Source organism: Pipistrellus hanaki (assembly GCF_964339955.1).
Source record: "Pipistrellus hanaki genome assembly, chromosome: 5".
In the NCBI taxonomy this organism is placed as follows: Eukaryota; Metazoa; Chordata; class Mammalia; order Chiroptera; family Vespertilionidae; genus Pipistrellus; species Pipistrellus hanaki.
In genome coordinates this window covers 72,241,442-72,268,840 of record NC_140507.1, presented here as the reverse complement: position 1 = coordinate 72,268,840, position 27,399 = coordinate 72,241,442, and the positions used below count along the sequence as shown (strand labels likewise).

The window sequence follows — 27,399 nt, the reverse complement described above, 5'->3', positions numbered from 1 at the left end:
GGGGACTTGCCCCGGGCCCCAGGGCGGTGGAACGCCCCGCCTGGGGGCTCCGAGTGTCCGCGCCGATTCCCGGGATCCTTGTGGGGGGACGCGGACCGGGGGCGGGATTGGGTGCGGGGCCCCGCTCTGAGAGGCTATGGGTGGAGCATCCTGCTCGGCAAGCGTGCGGGGAGATCGGTCCCCGTCTCCAGGGCGGCGAAACCCCCACTTAGGACGCGCGGTGGGTGAGTTCCGCCTGCTGCTGAGGGCGCTCGGGGACGACCGCCTTCCAGTCTCGTTGGGAGGGGGGACTGCTCTGCGTGTGTGGAATGATGAAGCACCCTCTTTCCAGTGAGGGGGCCCTGTCTCCGAGGTGGGGCATGATTGCACCTGATGTGCCCCCCGGCCCGGACCCACCTTCTGGGCCACACGCCTTGCTGGTGTCAGCTGCCTGGCCTCACCCCTTCCCCTCACAGGGGTCAGCCTGGGGCAAACCTTACTGGGCGGCTAGGCCTGGGGTAGCTAGCTGGGGTGGCGGAGGGATGATCTTTGTGGCCTTCGGGGTCTGCCTCCAGACTCTCTTCTCTTTCTGTGGAAGTCACCAGAATGAGCTCTGGTGCACTGGCCATTTCTGCCCCTTTCTGGTCCTCAGTTTACCTCCCTCTCACAGGAGGGAGCTGAGGGCATGACATCTCCAGGCATTTTCAGTGCTGGGGCCCTTTAAGGAGACGGGGAAGAGGAGGCCCTCTGAGCCTTTTCCCTGGACACTGGGGTCTGCTGTCGCCACGAAGGACCACTGCCCCCGGGTTGCCCCTCTCGTTGGCCTGCCTTTCTCATCCGCCAGCAGAGCAGGGGGAGGGAGCCAGGTCGCCCACCACCTCTAGGCCCCCTTTACCTGGGGCGGAGTACAGAGCCGAGCCACTGCGATTCCTTCTGGTTCCTTCTCCGTTGAGGTCACAGGCTCCCAAATAGGAAGTTTCCTGATCCAAAGAACCCTTTGCTCCTCCCCTGTCGCCTTGATGGGCGGAGTCCTGTGGACACCCACACGGGCATCCATGCTCCGTCTCCCTGGGCCTCCAACAGCTTTCCTGGCAGCAGGGAGATGCTGTGCGCTCGGGAGAGGCGTGTGAGGAGAGAGCCAGAGCGAGCATCCTGGACGCTGGAACACTCCCACTGCTTCCTTTGCCACCGCCATCTGGAACCGCCTGGTGGATGACCTGTTTCCTTCCCTCCATCCGGCCGCCCCGCCTTGGTTCAGCCCGGGTCCTTGCTTGGCTGGCAGCCACACGTGGTGGAGGGCCCCCGCGAGGGCCTATCTCAGCACCCTGACCTCTGCTGTCAGCCCTCTGGCCTGGCTGGTCGGAGACAAATTAGCCCAGACCACCGGAAAGCTGCGGGGCAAACACTGGTCTTATCAGGGGTGAGGTCAGCTGATGAGGGACAGATCAAATCCCAGCTGCGGGCTGTGGCCGGGTCTGAGCACCGGGCCACGAAGAGATGGGCTGGCCCTCCCTGCCCGTCACCGAAATCCGCAGCTATCTGCCTCTCCCAGCTAAGGGTTTGTTCGACTCTTCAAAGGGCCCCTCTCCCCTCCAAACCCACTCTTCCTGACCTCAGTTCTGTAAGTCTGGGAAGAGCTGTCCTCCCCTTTCCTATTGCTGTACAATTACACAAACACACAAACAGGCCTGCACATTCTCCACCAGGACGGTTCATGCACCCAGGGTCTCTTTCCTTGGCACTGACTTTTTCGGCCAGAAAAAATTAAAATATATATATATATATTGTATATATTTATTGATTTTTTTACACAGAGGAAGAGAGAGGGATAGAGAGTTAGAAACATTGATGAGAGAGAATCATTGATCAGCTGCCTCTTGCACACCCCTTACTGGGGATGTGCCCACAACCAAGGTACTTGCCCTTGACGGGAATCGAACCCAGGACCTTTCAGTTCGACGCTCTATCCACTGAGCCAAACGGGTTTCGGCCAGAAAATGTTTTGTTTGGGGGAGGCTGTCCTGGGCACTGGAGGGTGTTGAGCAGCATCCCTGGCCCCCACACCCCGATGCCAGAAGCTCCTCTCCCCGGTTGTGACAAATACTGACGGCCCAGGCGTGGCCCGGTGTCCCCTGGAGACTGTCAGGCTGGTGCAGAGCCACTGTACTATGCCTGTCATTCTGTACGTTGCCTGCTTTTTGTCTGTAATAGTTTGGGTCCCCCCCCCCCATCTTGGTATCGATTATTTTTTTCAGAGAGGAAGAATAATGTGCCATGGTTAAGAGGGTGGGGATCCCTGAGTTAACTGCCTGGGTTCCATTGAAGAGCAAATGCTTTGATCCCTCTGAGGCCTCAGTGTCCCCCTCTGTAAAATGGGAGGAGAGTGCCTGATGAGTGTTAGCAACAGTTGCTGTAGGCACCAGCCATTGCTGATTCACCAGCCTCCTGCGGAGGGACATTCAGGTTGTTTCTGGAGTTGCCTTTTGCTGTTACAAGCAGTAAACGGCTTGCCTTTGAATGTGGGTGCTTCCGTTCCTAGAAGGTGGAGTCCCACCTTGGAATGGCTGGGCCGGGGCTAGCAGATGGAAAATGACCGTCAGATACCCAGTGGCTTCCCGGGAAGGTGTGGTGGGGCCAAGAGAGACCGTCTCCCCACAGCACTGCCAGCTTCGGATGTTATCAGCCTCTGCCGTTTTGGCCAATCTGATGGGAGGTGAAACGGATCTTGGTATTTAGAATCTGGTTACTCTAAACACTTGGGCTCCCATGTCCTGGTCCAGAGGAGGCCTGATTGGGCTCTCCACTGGCCTTAGGAGCTGTGCGGGGCGCCTGGTTCCTGGGGCTGGGACACGTTCACCGCCCGCTGTGGGGCCTTGACAGCCTGTGGGCTTTGGGGCTGAGCTGTGGTCTGCTGTTTCGGGGCCATTTCCCTCCTGGCCTTCCCGTTCCCGTGAGATCTCAGCAGCGTCAGCTTCTTCCCAGATCTCCCAGCCCCTCCCACATCTAATCTGGTAGCACATTATGTCAGCTCAGCCTTCAGAATGGACCAGCATCTACCCACTTCCCCTCCTCTGCCTCCACCTGGCCCAGTCCCATCCATTGCTGGCGTAGTCCTCCGTCCCTTCCTATGCTCCCTGCAGCCCACTCCAGAGGCTCCCATTAAAAACGGAGTCCGGTCCCATTCTCTGCCCACAACCTCCAGAACTCCTAAGCTTCCTTCCTGCCCATGATTCACAAGGTCCCCTCCCCGTCCTCATCTCCTCCCTCTTTCACCTTTGCTCACTCTGCTCCAGCCACTTAGGGCTCGCTGTTGCTGAGACCCCAGGTATAGTCCTGCCCCAGGGTCTTTTCGAAGGCGATGCCCTTTGCCTAGAAAACTCATCCTCCTTATCTGTCATTTGCTTCCTTGGCTCTTTGGAGTTTCTGCTGCAATATCTCCTCCTCAGTGAGGCTTCCCTTGATGTGCGAGGGAGGCCTGAGAGAAGGGGAGGAAGACAGCACAGTTGAAGCAAAGGCCTGGTGTGCTTGAAGAACAGGGAGGGCTCAGCCTGCCTGGGGTGGGGCCGGTGTCGTCATTGGGGGCCTCCTCTGAAGTTGTGACCTACTGGTAACCAGGGATTGGAACATCCCTCGTTGCGTGAGCTGTGTTCTTAAGAGACAGAAAGCTCCCAGTGTGAATTCCACCCCAGCCACTTTCTAGGAATGCAACAGAATGACTTGGACTGGCAGCCTCGATCTGCTCCGTGGAGAGGCCTCGGAGTTGGACCACCTTTACCAGCTGGGGACACTCCGCCTCAGTGTCTCTGTCTGTGAAATGGGCGCGATGGCTGCCTTTCTCACAGGTCTTGACCGAATTGACGTGAATTGACGTGCTAAGGTCTTAGAAGGGTGCCCGGCACGTAGTCGGCTCCGTGTGAGCACTGCGTTTTCCCTCCTCAGCACCACACGTGAGCCAAAGGGAACTAACTGCACATCATAAGCGGCTTCTTGCAGAGCCTGGCACGAGCCGGAATCGGCTGTGGGGCTCAGAGCATGTGAGGACGTGCAGTTGCCTCTTAGTCCTTGAACGATGCTTATTGAATATTTATCAAGCACCTACCGTGGGCCATGTGGGGTTCGAGGTGCCTCGGTCAGTCATATCAGTGACCAGGAGGCTTCCTCTGTTGCCCTCTGGCCTCTCAGATTGGTGGCCTCTCAGATAAGACCCGGGACCACAGTCTGTGGCCCCCTGGACAAGTCCACAGCCGGCTTTATTGGAACACAGATACGCCCACTCACTCACATGTTGTCCATGTGGCTTTCACTCTACCATGGCAAAACTGAGTTTCAAGACAGAGACCTTATAGCCCGCCCGCCCTGTGGAAAACATTCACTCTCTGTCCTCGATGGACATGTTTGCTGCCGCCTGAGTAAAACCGTGCTGGATAACGGTGAGTGCAGAGGGAAGTGAAACGTGTTGTGGCAATACGAGTGACAAGGGATGCTGCAGGTCAGGAGAGGAGGCGACCCCAGTGAGAAACAGCAGCTGAGGGTGGAGCTTTCAGGCAGAGGGAGGGGCCCTGCGGCCAAAATGAGTGTGATGCCTCTGAGCACAGAAGCTAAGTCAGTGTGGGGGGCAGGAGCTGAGAGAGGCAGGGCAGCCACAGGGGCCCGAGACAGTGGCTCTGCCTCTGGGCCTCGGTTTTGTTCTGAATCCAGTTGGTGCTGGGAGGTGGAAGCAGGGCGGTGTGCACTGAGTCAGTTTTGCAGAGCACGCTCTGGCTGCTGGGTGGGGACGGGGCTGAGGGGTGTGGGGTGGCTGGAAGGGAATTGAGGGAGATGAGGAACCCAGGAGGGTTTTGTGTGTCCTGGAGTTGGCGGTGGGCTGGGGAGGGCCCAGGAAGGAGCAGGTCTTAGGAGGGCTGAGTTTGCACTGATGTGGGAGGAGTAGGGAGGAGGGGGTGCTGTTCAGAGGCCCCCAAGGCATGTGGAGCCTTACTGACCTGGCAGGGTGGCCTGGGCCTTGACCTAGGTAGACCCCTGCCTTGACCTTGGACAGCATGCCTCTGAGCAAGTGAGGTCCCTGCTTTTCACCTTGGTTTTTCCTCTGAAGATGAGGACAGTGGGGCCCCAAGGATTCAGGGGTAGGCGAGGCCTGCAGCCCCCAGCGGCATTCTTTAACTGACATCTGCTTGACCTGGCTATTTACAGATGGGGAGGCCCGGGTTCTAAGGGGGTCTTGTCCCAAATCCTGCCACCTTGACCAAGTCGCATGTCACCACATGTGAGAACAGGCCGAGACCCCACTGGGGATTTCCTGCTGCTGCCAGCTGGACTCGGCCTGAGCCACAGAATGCTTCTGTGTAGCAGATTACTGACTAAGGGGATTAGCCACGGGGCCCTGCCCAGCCCTGCCCTTCCTGCCCATCAGACTGCACTGGAGGGAGTGGGGTCCACCCAAGAGGCCCCAAACTCCTGAACCAGCAGAAAGGAAAAGTCTTGGGGACCTGGCCTCTGTCTTTGATTGAAGAAAGGAGCCCTGCCTGGCCGATGTGGCTCAGTGGTTGAGCATCAACCTATGAACCAGGTTTTGGTTCGATTCCTGGTCAGGGCACATGCTGGGGCTGTGGGCTTGATCCCAGTAGGGATGTGCAGGAGGCAGCCAATTGATTGTTTTCTCTCATCATTGATGTGTTTATTTCTCCCTCTACATCTCTGAAATCAATAAAAATACATTCATAAAAAGAGAAAGGAACATTTTGTCACAGTTGTCTCCTTTCTATCACCCGTGCATGGGGTTGCTGTTGAAGGTTTTAGGGAAGTTTGGGTTTGGTTGTGCTCTGTGGTTTGTGTTTCTCGTGTACATGTCTCCTTATATGTCTTAGCCGAAGGCGCATCAGGCGCTCTTGGCGGGAGAAAGGAACAGTGTGTGAACAGTGAGGGGACCAGGGGGGCGGCAAGGATGGAGAAAAGAGACGTGGAAGGAGAGCCAAGAAGTGGGGTCCCAGCAGTCACAGAGGAAGTGATCCAGCTGTTCCATGCCTCAGTTTCCTTATTTGCAAAACGGGATCACAGACATGCTTTTCTCGGGTTCACATGAGGAGTAGATGCATCAATGCCCAGGAGATGCTCAGAACAGGGCTCAGCGTGTGGCAGATGCTCAGTAAGTGGGGGGCAGAGGCACACAACTTGGGCTAGGCGGCCTGGGCCAGCACTCTGCCTGCCTTCCAGTAGGGCAGCTGGGTGGCTATGCTGGGCCGCTCAGTCAGCATAGGGTCTGGGCGGACTACCTCTAGGGCCCTTGGCCTCCTGGCTTCGTGCAAGCCCATTCAGCCCTGGTCCTGCTGTGTGACCTGCCTCTGTCGGTCGGGATGGCTTAGGCCCACTGTGTGACAAACATCCCTGCCACTCGGTGACCTGTCCCAGAGGCTCATTTCTTGCTTATGCCAAGTGTCCCAGGTGGGTCATCAGGGAAGTGAGCTCATCGTAATCACAGACCTAAGTGATGGGGCTGCTGTCGCCCTGAATGTGCCCATTCACTTGGCAAGAGGTGCACATGGAAATCCCAGCCCCCAGCCGTGGTTTCGGTATCATTAACAGGGCTCCTGTCCCGCTCAGAAAGGCCACGGCTTGGATGATACGTTCCGATGGTCCCTGACAGATGATGACATTGTCTCTTCTCTAATCATCCTGCAAAGCGTCACCGCAGGGTCATCTCTGTTGGCTGAATTCCTGGGGGCAGAATTGCCGGGTAAAGGCTCCTTCCATGCCTGTGTAATTTTGAAAAGGTGCTATCTATATTGAAATGTACCTAGGATGTGTGTGGTACTTTTTTTTTTATTACAGTTTTTAAATTGATTTTTAGAGAGAGGATGGGAGAGGGAAAGAGAGAGAGGAACAGAAAATGTGATGTGAGAGCAAAACATTTATCAGCTGCGTCCTGCACACCTCCTACCGGGGGTCTAGCCCACCACTGGGCATGTGCCCTGTCCGGAAATCAAACTGGCAGCCTTCTGGTGCACAGGATGATGCCCAGTCAACTGGGCCACACTGGCCAGGCCTGGGATGTGTGTGTGTGTGTGTGTGTGTGTTTAATATATTTTTATTGATTTCTGAGAGGAAGGGAGAGGGAGAAAGAGAAGGGAGAGAGAAGCATCTATGATGCGAGAGAATCATCAATCAGCCGCCTCCTACATGTCCCACAATCCAGGTATGTGCCCTGACCGGGAATCAAACCGTGACCTCCTGGTTCAGAGGTTGACGCTCAACCACTGAGCCATGCTGCTTGGGCTGGGATGTGTTTTTATCAGGTGTGGTGAGGTCCACGATCAGGAGATGACTGCCGTTGAGAAAGAGTTTGTTACTCATGGTTCCCAAGATGAGAGGGCCACGCAGGGCACATGGGGAAGCACCAGGAGGCAGAGCGATAAGAGGAAAGCAGGGCCTTTATGGGGTTTTGTTGGAAAAGGCAGAGGAGGTGCACTGAAAGCTTACGATTGGCTAGTGTGAATAATGTCAGTGGGCTCTGCATGATAGGGGCAGCTGGTACTTTGGCCTATGGTGATTGGGGCAGGGGCTTGTGTGAGAGAGTTAGATAAGGAGGTTTGGGGGGTGTGTGGATTGCTTGGTTTGTACATCCAATGTGCATTCACAGGGAGTTGTGTGATCTCTGAGTTGGCCAATGCCAGGAGAGGCAGTCCCCCAGGTTTGCGAGCCCCTGAAATGTCAGAACATCATAAAAGACTGTAAAAAAAAAAAGTGATCAACCCAGAACCAGATGGACTGTTCTGAGTTCCCTTCATCAGTGGGTGAGAGCATCTGTGTCTGGTCCATTTCTCTAATCGTTGCCAATCTTATGGGTGCAAAGTGACATCTCAGCATAGTTGCAGTTTGGATTTATCTTGTGAATAGGAGTGAAAGCTCTTCATACTGTTTTTCCTCTTACTGTGTCATCTTTGTTTTATTAAAAATATATTCCAGCCCTAGCCAGTTTGGCTCAGTGGATAGAGTGTCAGCAGGTTCAATTCCAGTCCAGAGCTTGTATCTCAGTTGCAGGCTCCATCCCAGATCCCGAAACCAATCAATGTGTCTCTCTCACATCAATGTTTTTTTTTTTCCTCTATCTCTTCCCTCCTTTCAACTCTCTCTTAAAAAAAAAAATTAAAAAAAATTAAAAAAAAAGGAAAAATATCTTTGGGTGAGGATTAACAAGTACGGTAAGTGTATATATATACTAGAAGCCTGGTGCATGAATCTGTGCACAGGTGGGGTCCCTTAGCCTGGCTGGGGATCGGAACTGATGGGAGCGTCTTGCCCAGTTCGGCAGGGCCGGGGGTGGGGGGTGGGGGGGAGGTGGGGAGGGACTGCGGGAGGTTGGCTGTGGGAATGCACTGACCACCAGGGGGCAGCTCCTGCATTGAGCATCTGTCCCCTGGTTGTCAGTGCATGTCATAACTACTGGTCGACCAGTTGTTCCGTCAACTGGTTGTAAAGATTGCTTAGGCAACCCCCCCTCTCCCCCAGCAAAGGGAGCAAAGACAAGCCTGCGATATAGTGCCTTGCCTACCCAGGTCACACGGCCGGTGACAGGACTGGTGGGAGGACTCACATATACCCTCTCATCCCTATAGTACAGGGGTCCTCAAACTTTTTAAAGTGGGGGCCAGATCACGGTCCCTCAGAGAGCTGGAGGGCCGGACTATATGAACTACTAATCCCTACTGTAACACCTCGGCTGCGCTCACTGCCCAAAAAACCTGGCGGGCAGGATCAGACTCCTCTGCGGGCCGCATGTGGCCCGCGGGCCGCAGTTTGAAGACCCCTGCTATAGTATTCTGTATTTTGTTAGATTTGGAAAATGGAATGCTACCCACTCAGGGCCATTGCAGAGGCTGTATCTTTGCTTAAGTGAGCTCTGTGGGTTCAGTTCCCGTCTGTCTTGGTTCCACATTTACTGGTCCTTATCGCTTAGCCCTATTCCTACATTTAATCATGCACATCTGAGAACATATTTATTTTCTGGGATCTTTATAATTGTGTCTTTCTCATATTCAATTGCTTATTAATGCCAGGCAGGTAGTTTTGTTTTGCTGTGGTCAGATTCACCACTTTCTCCTTTTATGGTTACCAGTTCGGTTTCATAGATGGAAAAGTCTTCCCTGTTCAGCAATTACAATTAAGTTTTTCTAGTACTTCTACAATTGTACTTTTAAACATGTAGATTCTTACATATTTAGAATTTATGCTGGCATGAGACATGTAAGGTTCAGTTGATTCAGGCTTTCCAGGTGTCTCAGTTATCTGATCCCCACTTTCTGGATAATCTTTCCTCACCAATTTGAGATGCCACCTTGATTATATAGCAAACTCCTGTATGCGGCTGGTCTATTTCTGGATTTCCTATTCCTTGCCGTATTGTCTGCCTGTGTCTCGTACAGCAGGCGTGTCTTAAACGACAAGTAATAACATGCTTATTGTGAAAAAGCAACAGCCAAACCCGTATGCAGTAGTAGGTAACTGTTTCTGTCTCTCCCTCTCCATTTCTACAAATGACCGTCATTCTAGTATTTTATTTCTGTGCCTGTACCTACCTGTCTTTACATATATTATTCTTTTTTACTATTTTATTTTGAAAACTTTCAAACCTGAAGAAAAAATTGCAAGAATATGAAGGTGAACACCTGTGATACCTTTCCCTGAGGTTCCCCAGCTGTTAATGTCTTGCCTCGTTGCATGATCTGGGCGTGTGTATTTGCCAGGCCATCGGAAAGTCAGGCTGATGCCCTAGGATTGCAGACATGATGCCCCTACGTCCCTAATACATAAGTACCGTGGGCTCTCGTTCGCAGTAATTCTGTTCTGTAGTGTTGCCTTGAGTCCTGAGTTTTCCAACACTGAACCACTGCTCCTGGGGAAATGTGGGTTTCAGGTTCCTGCAAGCCTCTGGTTACATTTTCTCGGCTAATCAATAAGTAACCGTGTGTTGTCTGTGTGTCTGTTTAAAGACACTTATTTAATATACATTGTTGCTTATTAACACTGTGCTCCCAGCTGTACAGCTGCACCCGAACCAAGCTCTACCACATGCATCTTCCCCTTCAGACATCTCAGCTTCTTGTGCTGAGGAACCTAGACAGTACTTGAGCTCTACACTTGGGAGACATTTTAAACAGCAAATCACCAACGAAAAGCACAAAAATGTAAAAGAAGTGGCACTTGCTAGACCTTGAAAAGGACGTGTAAAGTATAAGAGCTGAGGCAGAAAGGCAGAGTGTTGCCTGGTTTGACCCCTGCTGGGTACACGTGGGGGTGACTCAAATTGTGCACTGCCCTGCCTGTGTCTGAATGACTGAAAGCCACATGAGGATTGATGTGGGATTACAAATAAATTTTAGCCAGAAGGTGAGTTTGCAGCTATGGAATTCGTGAGTAATGAGCATCAACTACTGTCTATATAATAGAGGAATATACAAATTAGCCGGGATTCTGTAACATCATGACCGAACAGCAGGGACTTGAGGCTGCATGGTGTCTGGCTGGGGTGAGGGATCTCAGGCCTCGCCCCCTGCCCCTCGGGGTTTGACAGGGGGCTTGATGAGGACATCAGGCCACACCCCTTGCCTGGTGGGGCTTAATGGGGGACCTCAGCCCACTCCCTAATGGGCATCTCAGGCCATGGCCCGACAGGGCTTGACGGGGGACCTCAAGCTATGCCCCTTTCCTAGTGGGACTTAATGGGGTACTTCAGGCCATACCCCCTACTCTGATGCTGGGCCGGAAGACCTCAGGTCGTGCCCCCTGCCTGGCGGGGCTTGACAGAGGACCTCAGGCCACGCCCTCCGCCCAGCAGGGCTTGGTGAGGACCTCAGGCTACACCCCCACCCCCACCCCGTGCAGGGGGCCTGACGGGGCTTGACTGGGTCGGGGTCTCACCCAGTGGTGGTGGGGCCGGCCAAGCCTGGGTCTCCTGTGTTTTCAAAGTGAGTGCGGGTGGTGGGCGGGACTTGATTCTAGGTCCTGGAGCACGTTCCAGACCCTGACAGGAGGGAGATTTTCATATACATTTTACTAATTTTCTTAAACCTCTGACACTTCTATTATAGAGAAAGGGCAAATAACAATATTAAAGCATTTCCTCTAATTCCCTTTTAATGTGCACAAATTTCATGCACCAGGCCACTAGTATCCCATCTAATAAAAGAGTAATATGCAAGTTGACCGTAAATCCAACACAAAAGATGGCTGCCCCAATGTGGACACAAGATGGCCAGCAGGGGGGCAGTTGGGAGGGACCAGGCCTGCAGGTGAGGACAGTTAGGGGTGACCAGGCCAGCAGGGGAGGGCAGTTGGGGCCATAGGACTGGCAGGGGAGCAGATAGGCATTGATCAGGCTGGCAGAGAAGTGATTAGGGGCAAACAGGCAGGCAGGCAGGCAGGCAGGCAGGCAAGCGGTTGGGAGCCAGCAGTCCTGGATTGTGAGAGGGATGTCCAACTGCCCGTTTAGGCCTGATCCCCGTGGGCAGTTGGACATCCTTTGAGGGGTCCCAGATTGGAGAGGGTGCAGGCGGGGCTGAGGGACACACCCCCACCCCCATGCACGGATTTTGTGCACCGGCCGCTAGTATCTTATAACAAAGGTATTTCCTTGGCTCAGTGCAGGGGTCGAGTGTAGAAAATTTAGTATGGGTGCAGTGTTCACAGTTTCATCAGTTAATCCAGAACTGTTCTCAGCTGGAACTGTTTGTTCTCTCTAGAATTCCCCGCACCTAGAGACCTGGGGACAGAAGGATCACCAGAGGACCTGTAATTGGACAAGCTTCCTTCCAGGGCTGACAGGTCCTCTGTGGACCTTGATCTGCTGCCTGAATCCTTTCACCCGTTGAGAATGAGCCTCCCTCCCTACCTCATCCCTCCTCCACCCTGCACACTTCCAGTCCTCCGCCTGCTCCTCCAGGAAGCTGGTCCAATTCCCCCAACCAAGATTGCCCCACATGGCCCTTCACACAGTCGCCTGGGTCCATGCATAGTGGTGGTTGTCCACTGTCCTGGGGCCCTGGACCTTGGTGGCAGGGCCTGTGCTGGGCACACACAGCTGTTTGGGCATGTCTGTGGCCTGAGTAGTGGAGGTTCTGTTTTTCTTGAGCACTGGAACTTGGGAAAGCTGTCCAGTGAGTGGCTTGGGGCCTGCAGAGCTCTGGATTCATCTTCCCCCACCCCCACGTCCTCTGCAAGGCTTCCTGTTTACCACTCTGGAAATGCATTCATTCTGTGCAGGGAGATCAAGGGAGGGTGAGGAACAGGGGGGGCAGAGAGAGCTGGTGGGGCAGATCTCGGTGTGGGGGAGGAAGGCCAGGGTAGGTTGCTGTCAGGGCTCTGCCCCTGGGACTACCTCCTACTCCGTCCTCAGCCCATTTTCAGCCCTCAGCCGCACCCTACCCACCAGCCATGCCAAGCCCTTTGTTCTTCCCCCAAAGTGTCCTGTCCTGTCACCACACAGGTCTGAGGTAGATCTCCCTGTGTGTTGGCAGTCCCCCCCTCCACCCTCACTTAGAACTCAGCACTTTCTGGTGATTTTTCTTCTCCTTCCTTTGGGAAGATGACACATGTTCATGACAAAATGTAAGCCTGGCTCCGCCTCAGTCGCCTCCATTGTAAGCTTCTCTGTCAGCTTCTCATGGGAGGCACTCGCCATGCACAGCTGCCCTGTCACACACCTCCTCCCGTTGTGTTTGTAAAGTATACTTTATTCTGCACTTTGGCTTTTTATCTAAAGACTTTTTTGGGATAATAGCTTTATTGAGATATATTCACATTTTACCTAAAGTGTACAGTTCATTGGTTTTTACTATATTAACAGCATTGTGCAGCCATTACCATAGACAATTTTATTTTATTTTTATTAGTATAGATGATTGCTGTGAAAATAAATTACCTCAAAACACAGTGACTTTCAATAATAATAAACACTTATTATCTCACAGTTTCTTTGGTTCAGAAACCCAAGGGTGGCTGAGCTAGGTGGTTCTGAGTTGGGGTCTCTGATGAGGTCACAGTCAAGCTGATACTTGAGACTGCTTCACCCAGAGGCTGCTCCCGAGCCGGTCCCTGCATGTGGCTGTTGGTGGTGGCCTCAGTTCTGCAAGTCATTGAGTGTCCTTCATAATGGTGGCCGATTGCCCCAGGGAGCCAGCCACGAGCAAGGTGAGACACAATCAAATGTATTTCGACTGGCCAATGTCAGTTAGATCTGTGTGAGAGGCAGCCAATCAATGTGTGTGTGTGTCTCTCTCCTTCCCTCCTTCCCCATACCTTCCTTCTTTCCACTCTCTCTGGAAAGCAATGGAAAAAATATCCTCAGGTGAGATTTAACAGCAACAATAAAATGTTAAAAAAATAAATAAATAAATAAATAAATATATATATATATATATATATATATATATATATATATATATATATATAAATATCCAATTAAATGCTTATTTTATACTAGAGGCCCCATACACGAATTTGTGTATGGGTGGGGTCCTGCTGGCTGGCCCTGATCGGAGTGGGTGTTTACCCTATACAATCGAGAAACAAAATTTTTACCTAATTCTATTCTAATCCTAATTTACATTTAATTACCCACATGTGCCCAGCCTTCATGGCTCAGTGGTTGAGCATTGACCTATGAACTAGGGTTCGATTCCCAGTCAGGGCAAATGCCCGGGTTGCAGGCTCGTTCCCCAGTAGGGTTGTGCTGGAGGTATCCAATCAGTGCTGCTCTCTCATTATTGTCGTTTCTATCTCTCTCACCCTTTCTCTTCCTCTCTGAAATCAATAAAAATATATTTAAAAATAAATACCCACACGTGCAGGTATATAGAAACCAATTTTTAGTCTGTCAGGTTATGCAGATTCTAAGCTCAAACTTTCTGTTATGGAATCTCTAATGAAGTAAGGACAAACTTCAAAGAAAAGAGCAAGGTAAACGTGTTGGTGTCTTTTATGACCCTGCACATGACCCAGAAGGCACATGCTGTACTTTAGCCGTATCTGTTAGTCATTACCCCCCCCCGCCTGCTATAGTGGGAGAATGTGGACACCAGGGGCCATCCTGGAGGCTGGCCACCAACCAGGCAGATCGTTTGGCTCCAGAATCTCCCTCTTCTCATCTGTGAAATTGGGAAGTTGTACCCTCACCTCATGGGGCAGATTGAGGCATGAGTTGAGCAGTTACCACATGCCTACCACAGAGGGACCCTTGACATACAGGTTCCTATAATAATCCCAGAGCCCAGGCAAGTGTCTGAGACCTGGTTCCAGTCTGGCTCGATTATTTATATTTATTTATTTATTTATTTATTTATTTATTTATTTATATATTTATGTGTTTTTATTGACTTTGAGAGAGAGAGAGAGGAAGGGAGAGTGAGAAACATCTGTCGGGTGCCTCCCGCACCCTCTTCCTCCCCCCCCCCACCACACACACACACATACACATACACACACACACACACACACACACACACACACTGGGGATTGAGCCCGCAACCCAGGCATGTGCCCTGACCGGGAATCAAACCAGTGACCTATTGGTTCATGGGGCAACACTCAACCAATTGAGCCATACCAGCCGGGCAGCAGCTAACTTTCTGTGGGACTTTGGGCAAGCCCTGCCACCTTTGCCTTGGTGTAAAACAGTCAGCTCGGTCCCTACGATTCTGAAAGCCTAGACCCAGCCCCACTGGGAAGCGGCCTGGGGTGGGAAGTGAGCATCCATGCTGTGAACCGCAAGAGCCAGACCAAGGGGGCCCTGGAGCTCTCGGCATTCTGGAATCCAGGTGCAGTGTCGTTAGCCCAGCCTGGCTGCTGGAGAGTAAAAATATATCGGAGAGGAAAACTGGGCCACGAAGCCTCTCACGTGGGCCCTGAGACAGCGCATGATGCTCGGCATGCATCGGAGGGTGCCCTCTCCTGGAGAGCCCTCCCCTGGGTGCGCTCTGTCCCGCCATCCTGGGGTCTGCCTGCTGGCCCTTCCTCAGTGGAGGTCTGCACATTCTCTACTGGAACCCAGTGTCCCCTCGGGGAACCCCTGTCCCCCACAGCCCGGCAGAGTGCTGTTGCCTTCTGGAATGGGGGGGGGGGGGGGCCCAGGCCTAGCAGCCAGAGCTGTATATACCCTACACATGAACCATGGGCCCCGCCCTGGACTTTTAAAAAATATATATTTTTATTTATGTCAGATAGGAAGGGAGAGAGGGGGGGGAACATCCATGATGAGAGGGAATCATTGATTGGCTGCCTCCTGCACGCCCCCTATTGGGGATCTAGCCCACAACCCAAGCATGTGCCCTGACAGAAATCAAACCGGGACCCTTCAGTCCATAGGCTGATGCTCTATCCATTGAACCAAACCAGTTAGTACCAGCCCTGGACTTTGTGAGGAGCAGTCAGGCACCTACCTAAGGGGGTGGGGGTCAGCAGGGAGGACAGCAGCACTGAGACCGAGTCCTCAGGTGCCAAATCTAATCAGACTTGAAGCCGATTACCTCTGACCTCTCTGGTTATATTGGGCTCAGGGGAGCTTTTCTGTGAAAGGCCAGCTGATCTCTGTCACACCTGTTCAATTCTGGCCTTGTAGAGATTTGTACATGAGTGGGTGTGTTCCAATAAAACTTTATTTATAAAAATGGACAGTGGGTGGGTTTGAGTCCACTTGAGACCAGGACAGCTGGCCCGAGTTATGTTAACGAATATCCTCCCCATACTCCTTTTTCTTCAAGCAGATTGAGTTGGGTTTTTATTCAACACAAACATCCTAATACTGTTCTCTGAGATTCCATTTCCCCCTCTGAAAAGAGAGGAGACAGACATTGCTTGGGTCAGGGCAGGCCAGAGGCACCTCAGGCTGTGGCTTTGCTAGGCATTCAGCCCTCAGTCAGCTGTCCAGCTCCGGGGAATGACTACAAGATGCGTGAGTGAGCTCTGTTCCCACAAACCTTCCCCTGAGGCTCCTGACGGTGCTCACCCACAGCCTCCTTCATGCAGCCCTCCCGGTTCCTGCTCACTGGATACTCCGGGGGCCTGATCGGTGCCAGCCCGGGGCTGGTGCAGGGTCCCTGAGTGAGGGAGAGGGGCCTTCCCTGTGGCGCTCTCAGGGGAGCCAGAGAGCACTGAAGGCAGGGAGACGGGGGAGGGGGGGGGAGTACCAGAGGGAGGGTCCAGGTGGGGCCAGGGAAGCACTCACCAAGCCCAGGGGAGGTGGGCAGGAAGAGGTGCAGGGCGCAGCAGGGCCCAGGGCCTAGGAGTGCAAGGGAACCTAACAGTGGAGGACCCGAGGGAAGGACCCCTGAGGGGGCACCAGCTGGAGGGGTGGGTGGGGGCCAGGCTGGGCTAGGGGAACAGGAGGGAGGGAGGCAGATGGAAGTACTTGGGGCAGGTCACTGCTGGGAGTGCCCAGGCTGGGGCTGGTACAGTGAGCCCAGGGCCCTGTGTGAATGGATGCAGGGTGCCCCGGTGTCCAAATCTGTGTAAGAATACCAGTCCCCCTGGCTATGACAGTGTGGGTGACACTGGCTCAGAGAGAGCACACAACCTGGCATGTCTGTATCCAAGACAGCAAAATTCAGTCAATAGTCCTAGCCAGTTTGCTCAGTGGATAGAGCATTGGCCCTGGGACTGAAGAATCTCAGGTTTGATTTAAATCAAGGGCACATACCTTAGTTGCAGGCTCAATCCCTAGCTCAGGCCAGGGAAGCAACTAGTCCACATGTCTCTCTGTCTCCCCCCGCCCTTCCACTCTCTCTCTAAAAATCAATGGGAAACTATCCTCAGGTGAGGATTAGCAAACAAAAAAAAGTTGGTCAACAAACTGGTGAGCCAGCAGCGCTCCGTGCCAGGCCAGTGCTGAACCGGCAGCACTCTGTCCTTGAGCCCACGGAGCCCAGGACAGGTGGACAGGGGCTCAGGAGGCTGGCCCAGGGGCCTGGGAGCACATTGGAAGCAGCAGCTCCACCTGGGGAGCCGGGCCAGCCTCCAAAGTGCTTCTGGAGGGAGTGGCTGGCTGCTGCAGGGGCCCGGGGTGTGTGTGGGACAGGGGGCACCGCACCCCCTGCAGCTCCTTGGCCTGGAACTCGCAGCCATAAAGTGGGTCCAAGGACGATCACCTTCGGTTTCAGGAGGGTTGGTGACATGGCTGGTGAGGCACCAGCCTGTATGGGGAATGTGTTTGTGTTGTAGCTTTTTATTATAAGGAAGTTAAAACAAAAGATAAAATTAGATAGGATCGTACAACTGAATATTTTTATCATGAAGTATTGTAAATATCCAGAGAATAATGTAATGAGCACCCACAGGCTTCCTGTCCTCTACATTTTTATATTGCTGCGTTTACCTCAGGGTCCCCCTTGGCCCTGCTGACGGCATGCTGGGTCACTCTCTGGCTTGTGTGGGGGCATCCTGGGCACTGGGATGCTAAGCAGCATCCTTGGCCCCAATCAGTGCTGAGAACACTTCTATTCATGACGACCACAGATGTCCCAGACATCACCGAGTGTCCCTGGGGCAGAGGCGCTCCATTTGAGAACCACCTACAGATCCTTCCCTTCCCCTTGGATGCCAGTTCTGGCCTCTGCCGGGTCTCCTCTGGCTCCTCACAAAGTGTTTGCTGACCCCTAATTTAAAGGATAAACAAAAAGTGATACGGCTAACCTATACAGTGGTATATCTTTTATGCTATTCTGTCCTTTCCTGGGTATTGAAAATATTTTCTTATTAAACATTATATTTAAAGAGCTAGTCCCCTCCATACATTTTATCCCCAAACAGGGCCCAGCATCCAGGAAACACTCACTGAGTTTGGAATAAATGAATGAATGAATGAATATGTGGTCAGGAAAGACCTCTCCAGGAGGTGACACAAATGTCTGAGACCTGAGTGACAGAGGACAGTAGCTCGCTGTGTAGAGATGTGGGAATAGATTGTTCCAGGCAGAGGGCACAGCAAGTGCAAAGGCCCTGTGGTGGAAATGTGCTGAGTCAGTGTGTGTGAAGCCTGTGGCACAGAGCCTGGCACAGGTGCTTCAGTAGTGCCCACTACTACCCATGTGATCACTCACATTCCTTTGGCAGAATCTGTTTAAAAATGTGTTTCTCCAATGCTGGAAAATTGGCATCAAAGATCACAATTTACCTTTAACCTGAAGGAACATTATCAGGAGGAAGTTTTCATCCATGCCTGGCCAGCACTGCTCAGTGGCTGGGCATCGAGGTTGGCCAGGAGGTCACAGTTCGATTCCTGGTAGGGCATGTGCCCAGATTGCCAGCTTGATCCTCAGAGGACAGCCAATCAATGATTCTCTCTCACCATTGATGTTTATATTTCTCTCTCCCTCTCCCTTCTCTCTGAAGTAAAAAAAAATATATTAAAAAAATTTTTTTCAACTGCACTGAAAAGTTGAAAGAATTGAAAAATGGAAACACTACTTACCATTTGGAACCTATCATTAACATTTTGCTGTGCTCACTTTATCCATCCCTTCCCCTCCTCCTTCACTTCCTCCTCTATCCCTCCCTCTCTCCAGCTAATATTTTAGATGTACTTCAGAATTGCAGTCATCAGCACACTCCATCTGCAAGCACTTCAGTGTGTGTATCATTAACTAGAGTTTGATATATTTCAACATGTTTTTGTAATGTTCACCACTCTGATCAGCTATTAACTCTAGACTTCTTAGCCTTTCCCAACCTAATAGTGGTGGTAAAAGTCTGAGATACCTTAAAATGTGAAAGTTCTTTATACTTAAAACATGTTTATTTATTTTATTTTATTTTTAGAGTAAGTTTTAAGGTATATTTTATTGATTTCAGATAAGAATAAACCAGGGAAAGGTTGCCTGTAAAGAGCAGGGGTGGGTGCAGAGGGCAGGATCCCACATTCCACCTCTTCTCACACACTTGCACTGTGATCTTGGAGAGGTAGGCTGTCACCTTGCTGCACCCATTTCATTCTAATGGTTGGTCAGTTGCTTCTCTTGGATTTTCTAAAATTTTGTTTTTCCAATCTTCATCCCCCTTTAAAATATATTTTTATTGATTTCAGAGAGGAAAGGTGAGGGAGAGAGAGATAGAAACATCAGTGATGAGAGAGAGTCATTGATCGTCTGCCTCCTGTACACCCCACACTGGGGATCGAGCCTGCAACCCAGGTATGTGCCATTGGCTGGAATCGAACCTGGGACCCTCCAGTCTTCGGGCCGGCCTATCTACTGAGCCAAACCAGCTAGGCCCCCCCCCCTTTTTTTTCTTGCCTATTGCATTGGTGACTACTTACACCCCTCCCCCCCCCCCCCACAGGTGTGTGGAAGCTCTTGACCACCCCCCTCATCCTGTGGTTGATTTTTGTTTGCCATGAATTTTTGCTTTGAGTTATTTTAAATATATATATATATATATATATATATATATATATATATATATATATATATATATATATTTTATTATTGATTTTTTTTTTTTTTTTTTGCAGAGAGTTAGGAACATTGATGAGAGAGAAACATTGATCAGCCACCCCTGCACACCCCCTACTGGAGATGTGCCCACAACCAAGGTACATGCCCTTGACCGGAATCGAACCTGGGACCCCTTCTCTACTCAGGCTGCTGCTCTATCCACGCTGCTCTATCCACTGAGCCAAACGGGCTAGGGCTGCTTTGAATGATTTTTAAGCAAAGGTTGTTCTTCCTGAAACCCTCAGTTTTTCCCCCCTCCAGTTTCTTAATAGTATTTTTGAACATCAAGTTCATGTTAAATTTTGTTGATTGCTTTTCTGCATTCTGAGATACGATTGTCTGGTTTTTCACCTTTGGGTAACTTCCTAAATTTTTCCAAACCCGTTTTCCGCCTGTAAAATGCGATAGTGAAATGAGATCATTAAGTTAGATGATGTGTGACTCAGGCAGCGGACTGCCTCAGCTCCCTTCCCTGCTGTGCTGCCTCAGTCCCACCTCTGTGTGCTCTCCAGGGACCATGCTCCTGTTCCCAGAGGCTGGCCAGACCGTTCCGGTTCATCAGGGAGGGGGCCTGTGGCTGGCCCCCAGTGCCACTTCCTGCTTTGCAGGGCTGCAGGCTCCAGCTGCTTTGTAGGCCAGGGGAGGGCTTGGGCTTTTACCCCAGGGAGCTCCCCCCAGCTGTGGGCAGAGCAGATAGGACCTGACTCTTGCTCACAGGCGGCCTCTGGTGGCTGCTGTGAGGAGGACAGAGGAGCGTGGCCAAGGTCTGAGGAGACTGCCGATGCTGGTGAGCGATGTTGCCGCTGAGAGGAGTGGAAGCAGTGGGACAGACTAAAGGTAGAGCCTGGTGCTGAAGGACATGTGTTAAAGCCCCTTCCTGGTTCTAGGGGCCCACAGTGTTTTGGGAGCTTCTCTTTCTTGATTTCCACATTGAACATGTGAAGAAGTAGCTCCAGCCCGGCTGGCATGGCTCAGTGGTTGAGCGTCGACCTATGAACCAGGAGGTTACAGTTCAATTCCCAGTCGGGCTTGTGCCTAGGTTGCAGGCTTGGTCCCCAGTGGGGGGCATGCAGGAGGCAGCCTATCAATGATTCTCTCTCATCACTGATGTTTCTCCCCCTCTCCCTTCCTCTCTGATCAATTAAATGTTTGTGTGTACACACACACACACACACACACACGCACACACGCACACACGGGCTCTGGATAAAGTGTGTGTGTGTGTGTGTGAAGCAGTTCCTGCTAAGGCTTGTGTGTGCAGAGCGGGGAGAACTATTTCTGTCCCTCGATCTGTCTGTCCCTTGTCCATTAGAAGTCAACAAGCCTTCATAGGTGTCTGCTAGTGGCTGGGCCATACCTGTAGGCAGCACAGTTGTGCCTTGGGTAGGTCTTGGCCTGAGGTAGGGGCTGCATAGGGTCTGTTCTCCCAGCTTTACGTGTCAGACTCTTTTTCTCCTCCCAGTTAGTTTTAAAAATTAATTACTTGAGAAAAGTGGGGTGGCTCCTTCAGAAGATAAGTGGTCCCGTCCTGGTCTGGGAGGAGCTCCACATCTGTGTGTGGTCTCTGCCATCCCGGCCTGACCAACCAGAGGAGTGGCCACCACCCCCTGCAGCTGCGTGACCTCTCGCAGCAGACTCACCCTGAGCATTGCCCCTCTTCTGAAGATTGTGGCGGCCGTGAGTTACAGGGTCACTGCCCTCAGGCATCACGCTGTGAGGGGCAGATGGTGAGGTTAAGAAAAGGAATTCTGAGAGCAGGTGGGGACGTGCAGATGGCAGAACGGGAGTGTGGGCTGAGTAGCAGCACCGGGAGGTGACGAGGTGCCACTCTGAGGGGAGGCTGGGCTGAGACCTGAAGGCCAGGGGCTGGCATTGGGGAGACCTGGCGAAGGCTTGTTTTGGGCAGAAGGAATGGCATGGTGCCAGTGCCCTGAGGGGGGTGTGTGTCCATTCCTTGCCCCGCCCCCCACAGCATTCAGACACCGTGGGCGGGGAGGCGGGAGACATGGGAGTATGATTTGGGGAGGAGCCAGGACCTCGGGGTAGGACCTGCTTTGGCAGCCCTGGGACGAAGGACCTGGAGCTGCAGAAGACTCAGGTGGTCACCACTGGGTGGGCTCTGGGTCCAGGGGCCCCCACATGAGGTCTAGAATGTTCCACCCTGGCCCACCACTGGCTTCCTGCCTTCTCTCCTCTTCCCTCGCCACATCCCAAACGCAAACCATTAATTGTTCTGCTGTTGGGCATCCAATAAAAATATTATGTCAGCTTTCCAGCATCTTCTGGCCCCCGCTTGCCACCGGCAGAGCCTCAGGATGTGCCAAAGCCCAGGTTCGTCCCTGGGGCCAGGATGCCCGGGTGGGGAGTCTCAGACATCTGGAGTTGGCACCAAGGGTCTGGCCTGACTCCCATCTAAGTGGCGTATCTTAGTCCAGCTGCCCTGTCTGAGGCCCTGGGTAGTGACTCAGTCTGTTCGCTTTGTCCCCCAGCCCAGAGTCCCCTTTGATGGATCCTGTGGCTGTGAACTTAGTCTCAGCCATTTGCCCCCCCCCCCAGCCTCAGTTTCCCCATCCGGACCATGTCCTAGGGTGTCTCAGCACCCCACATACACCGGTGGGCACTCGGGGTGCGGCTGGGGTGGTGGTCATGGCTAAAAGAGGACACGAGTCCCCACCCCTGCTGCCTGGTTGCACCTATGTCAGCTTGGGTTTGCTTCATTTTTATTTTAATTGAGAGAGAATTCATATACGATAAAATTCACACTTTCAAGCATTCAGTTCAGCATTTTTTGTACCTTTACAATGTGCAACTGTCACTGACTGGAACAGAGAAGGTTCCTCCTCCGCTGGGTAAGATTGACCCCTGAGCCCGCACCTGGGCCTGCCTCTCTCTGAGGACCCCTTAGGTCTCCCTCTCTTCCTTCCTAACCCCAGGCTGCCTGGTCCACTGTCAGAGTTCCAGCTCTGTCCGCACCCTGATGACACCCACAGGCCTTCTCCAGCCAGGGCTCCCCTGAGCTACAGACTCGGGGTCCAGCTGCCCCTAGATGTCTCCACGTGAGGGCTCACAGGGTCTCACACTCAACACATCCACAACCCGCCTGTCCATCCCCCCAAACCTGCTCCTGCCCATCCCCCTGGCAGCTGGCGGCTCCTTCCTTCTGTTATTTGCTCCAGTCAAAATCCTTAGTCATTTCTGACTCCTTGCCTCTTCACTCCACCTCCAGTGAGTTCAGCCTGTCTGTCCTAACTTTAGATCACTCCAGAATCCGCCCATTTCTCCCCACTCCTGAGCCTCCACCGTGGTCCACCCCTCAGCTCCCACCTAGACCGGCAGTCCTCGCTCTGCTTGGTCCCTGGCTCCTGTCCTAACCCCCCACGCCCCCACATTCTGTCATCCCCTGCAGCCACCAGAGGGCGCCTGTGAGCCACAGCCTTCCAGGACACCCAACCTCCCTCAGGGTCAAAGCCCAAGATCTTTGCTGATCTTCCCCTGAGAGCAGTGGCCAGGCTGTCCTGGTCATCACTTGCTTCCCCCCAGGTGACACCTAGTGAGTGAGTTTCCTGTTGCAGCTGAAACAAATCACTGCAATCTTGCCTTAAAACCACACACATTTATTCTGGGGTCAGGAGTTTGACATGGATCTCACTGAGCTAAATCCAGGTATGGGGAGGGCTGCTTCCTTCCTGAGGCTCCAGGAAGAACCATTTCCGGCCTTTTCTAGCTTCTAGAGGCGTCACATCCTTGTTCGTGGCCCCTTCCTCCATCTTCACAGCCAGCAACGCAGCCTCCTCCAGCATTCGCTCTGCCCCTCCTGCCTGCCTTTACAAGGACCCTGTGATGACACTGCCCACCGGGGACCAGGGGTCATCCCCATCCCAGGGGCCTTACCTCAGTTCTGCCTGCAAAGCCCATCTGGGGTCAGCATGTGGACACCTGTTGTGGGGAGGGGGCGTATCTGCTGACCACCCTCAGTGAACAGATGATCTTCAGCAGAAGCCACTTGCCTGGTGAGGACAGGGCTCAGGGTCAGTGGCAGGCCTGAGGCCTCCCTCCTGGGAACCGGAGTTGAGGGACTGGTCCTGAAGGAGGAAAATTGCCTGCCTTCTCCCTGTGAGTGTTCTTAGGCCGGGGCAGCGCTCCTGGAAGCTGTGGTAACCAGTCCTTGGCTGGCTTTCCATAGCTGGCTCCCTGGACGGCCAGTAGAGCTGGCAGCATTGCCTTTCCTGGGGCCCCAGCCACTGCTCACTGACCACCAATAAGGACCCGATGTCTTTGGGGTAAATGGTGGGTCAGAGTTGGGGGTGGTCTCTCCTGCTGTTCCTGCCTGGGGGGTACCCAGCACCCAGTCATCCCGCCATCTCAGTGTGTCCTGTCTCTGTGCTCCCCTTTCCCACGAGGGGTTCTGTGGTCCTCCCTAGGAACACAGTACCCAGTGAGGCCGCAGGCGCCTGTGTGTCAGAGCGGGAGCGTGGTTGGTGGTGGTGGGCCCTGTGGATTGGACTCCCTGCTGCCAGTCTGAAGTCTCCCTTCTCTTCCTCAGGTTTGGCCCAGAAAAAGACGGCCCTGGCGGAGGTGAGTGTCTGTGGTCCTATCCTGACTGCCTCCTCCACAGACAGCACCAGCCCTGCTTGTGTTCTGCTCTGTGGCCTCGGGCACCCCACTCCACCTCTCGGGGGCCCAAATGATGGCAGGTGTGAGAGGGGTGAAAATCCCACCCACCTGCCGGCACGGGGAGTTCAGGAAGGGGTTCAGGTGGGGGAGGGACGAGGCCCAAGAACTCAGCCCTGGGCCAGTGAGGGAAAGGAAGGGGGGAGGCAGAGAGGGGAGGCCAGAGAGGTGGGAGGGAAGTTGGGCAAGTGGCAGGCCCAGGATCTCGCCAGGAGGTTGGTGCCTGACCAGTGCCTGCTAGCAGCACCTTCAGTGTAGTGTCCCTAAGCGGCCACGTGGGAGCACGGGGTCCTTTTCATTCTCCACGCTGCGAGCCACTGTCTTCACCACCTCCCAGCCATGCTCCCGGAGAGCTTTCCTGTGACAGCCGCTCTCAGGCTGTGTGCGCCATGCTGTCCGTGGCCCTGCGGCCTGTCCTCCGGGAGGGTGGTACAGGGGGGTCCCCCCTGCGGTTAGTTTCCTGTCACTCCAGAAGATGTCCCGGGGGGCGTGTCTGAGCCCCATTTTACAGGAGGAGCAGCCCAGGTGTCACCCTGATGCCAGTCACTATGTGAGTCCTTCTAAGGAGGGCATAGTCCACTTGCTGGGGCCCTGCAGTGCACTGAGATCGCAGGACAGTGGGGCGTGGGGGGGAGAAGGGTGGGCCTAGGGGCTCCAAGGGCAATAGGGAGCCAGTGAGAGGTGTGAGGCAGGGCCAGCAACAAAAGGTTCCTGAGGGAGTCCCGCCCCCTAGTGGCCAATGTGCAGAACACAAGGAGCCAAGCTGAAGAGCGATGCTGGTGGAGGCCATTTGAGGGCTGCCTGGAACTAATGTGGGGCAATGCCGGCTGGGCTGGTGCCCGGAAGGACTGTGTGAGGTTTTTGAATGGTGGTAGGTACATAGTAGGTACTTCTTAAATGTCAGTGGCATTCAGCTCCTGTCTGCTGGCTGGCCTTGGCCCCTGATTCTAAACTGGCTTCTGTGTCCCTCCGGCTCCCATTGCCCTTTCCACGGTCCTCCTCCTGTGAGGACGTCACATATGAGGGCCCGTAGCTTTCACACAAATGGGTTGGGATGGCCGGTGTCACACCTGCCACAGCTTCCCCTAGAGCTTCACTGGTTGGGCCTGCTCCCAGGAGGGGATGCTGTTTGTAGTTATTCCAGCCCAGAGGGCTGTTTGCCCCCAGGGGACACTGAATGATGCCTGGGCACATCTGTGCTCGTCACACTGGGGTTGTTCCTGGCATTGAGTGGGTTGGGACCAGGGATACTGGTTAATCGCCCAAAGTACCCAGGAAATCCCCCTCAGAGAATGACCTGGCTCCAGTGTCAGCAGAACTGAGGGAAAGACCCTAAAGTTAGGCCTGGGTGGTCGGGGCTGCCAGCCTCCAGCTTTTTCAAGGAGCTGGTGGCCTGGTCTGCCTGTGGGCCCTTCCAGACGTGAGGTATTGCCTGCTGGGTGTGCATCCTGCCCACACAGCTTCCCCCTGCACGACCCACATGGCCCGCCCCGGGCGCCAGCTGGGCACGGTGACTAAGCGCCTCTCCTGCCAGAATTTCTGGAGTGTTAGGGCCTCAGTGGCTCCTCCTTGCTGACTTCTAATGCTTCCTGTTTTTTTTCCTCTAGGCCCCGTCTATGAGTGGACAGCCGGGCCCTGGTCACGGGAGGAAGCTGGGCCATCGGGGTGTGGACGCATCTGGTGAAACCACGTACAAAAAGGTTCTTCCTCTGCCCTTAGCCGGCCGAGGCGGAGTGAAGGGGGGCTCTCGGCAGTTCAGGGGACCCACCAGCCCCACACGCACATACACAGTGTCCACTGAGGTCATGGGCCCCTCGGTCCTGGCGAGGTCCCTGCTGCATGTCATCATCTCAGGCAGCCTAGCTTTGAGGCTACATGGGCTGCACTGCCTTCCTGGTTCCAGGAGTCACCTCAGCTCCCAGCCCTGCTGGCTCATCTGTGATAGAGGAAATTGTCCCTTTTCTCCCTCAGAAAGCAGGGCTGAGATGAGGCGGTAATGGGCAGCGCTGAGCCAGGCCCAGACACCTGAGTGCAGGGGGCCTGGAGCCCACTGCCGTCAGTCCTCCCTTTCTCAGTTGTGCTTTCTGATGCACATCTTTGCTGAGAGAGAGTACACGCACCATGTGATTTCCCCCTTTGAAGTGTACAATTAGATGGTCTCTGGAGCATTCACAGAGTTGTGCAATCATCACCACAGTTAATTTTAGAATATTCCCATCTCCCCTAAAAAATACCCCCTCCCAGTCTGGCTGGTGTGGCTCAATGGTTGAGCATTGACCTATGAACCAGGAGGTCATAGTTCTATTCCCAGTCAAGGCACATGTCCAGAATGCTGGCTCAAGCCCCAGTAGGGGGCATTCAGGAGGCAGCCGATCAGTGATTCTCTCTCATCACTGTAAACCACAGTGATAAGAAAAGTGCAAACAGCGAATGCTCCTTAGGCATAGGCAGCTTTTGGTCCAGGCCACTCACATGAGCTAACACACTCATCTCCGTTCCTGGCTACAGATGGAGAAACTGAGGCACAGAGAGCCAATGTCGCTCTCTGATCATGGTGATATGAACCACCTAGAAAGTGGGTAGAAGAAACCCAGGCTACAGAAATGAAGTTTGGGTGTCCCTCCATACGTTGTGCCCCTTCTTCCAAACAACCCTAATGGTGGATAGACTCCTGCTGCATCAGGGCAGTTTTGAGATGTTAGAATGTTCTAGAATCTTGATTGAAAATGGGCCTTGGTGTCATAAGAGATTGTATTGGAGTCTTGGCCAACTCACTTCTTTGCTGTGTGGGTGTGCAGGCCGAGTGACTAGCCTGAGACCTGCAAATCTGTAATAATGCTAGTAGGACCCTGGGCCCAGGGCTGGGGTAGGGACCGGCCCGGGGGTAGGTATTAATGTGGCTGCCTTTCCCCACAGACCACGTCTTCCACTCTGAAGGGGGCCATCCAGCTGGGCATCGGCTACACCGTGGGCAACCTGAGCTCCAAGCCAGAGCGAGACGTGCTTATGCAGGACTTCTACGTCGTGGAGAGCATCTTCTTCCCCAGGTAGGCCTGGTTCCCACGCCTCCCACAGCTCCCCAGCAGACACAGGTTATCATACACAACAGCCTCGTGTTCTCTGAGCTCCCTTCTCTGCCGCAAATAGCCTTTACTGGTGTCTGTTTGACTTTGAGGTCTGACTCGGTATCCATTAGGACATTAGTTTGCTGCTGAGATAGAGAGAGCCGATGTAATAGTGGGTATTTTTTAATAGGGAAAAAAGATAGAAGTTTGTT

At 53.3% G+C, this 27,399-nt stretch overlaps 1 protein-coding gene across 5 annotated transcripts in view; it reads left to right on the top strand.

Moving 5' to 3' along the window:
- The window catches only part of PIP5K1C (phosphatidylinositol-4-phosphate 5-kinase type 1 gamma), a 51,108-nt gene that overhangs the window by 405 nt on the left and 23,304 nt on the right, over positions 1 to 27,399 (top strand). For all 5 annotated transcript variants that reach the window (XM_084883942.1, XM_084883943.1, XM_084883941.1 and 2 more), the window contains exons 2-4: positions 23,995 to 24,026; positions 25,730 to 25,822; positions 27,039 to 27,169. In XM_084883942.1, coding sequence (XP_084740068.1) covers positions 23,995 to 24,026; positions 25,730 to 25,822; positions 27,039 to 27,169 — 256 coding nt within the window. The remainder of the gene's footprint in view (positions 1 to 23,994; positions 24,027 to 25,729; positions 25,823 to 27,038; positions 27,170 to 27,399) is intronic.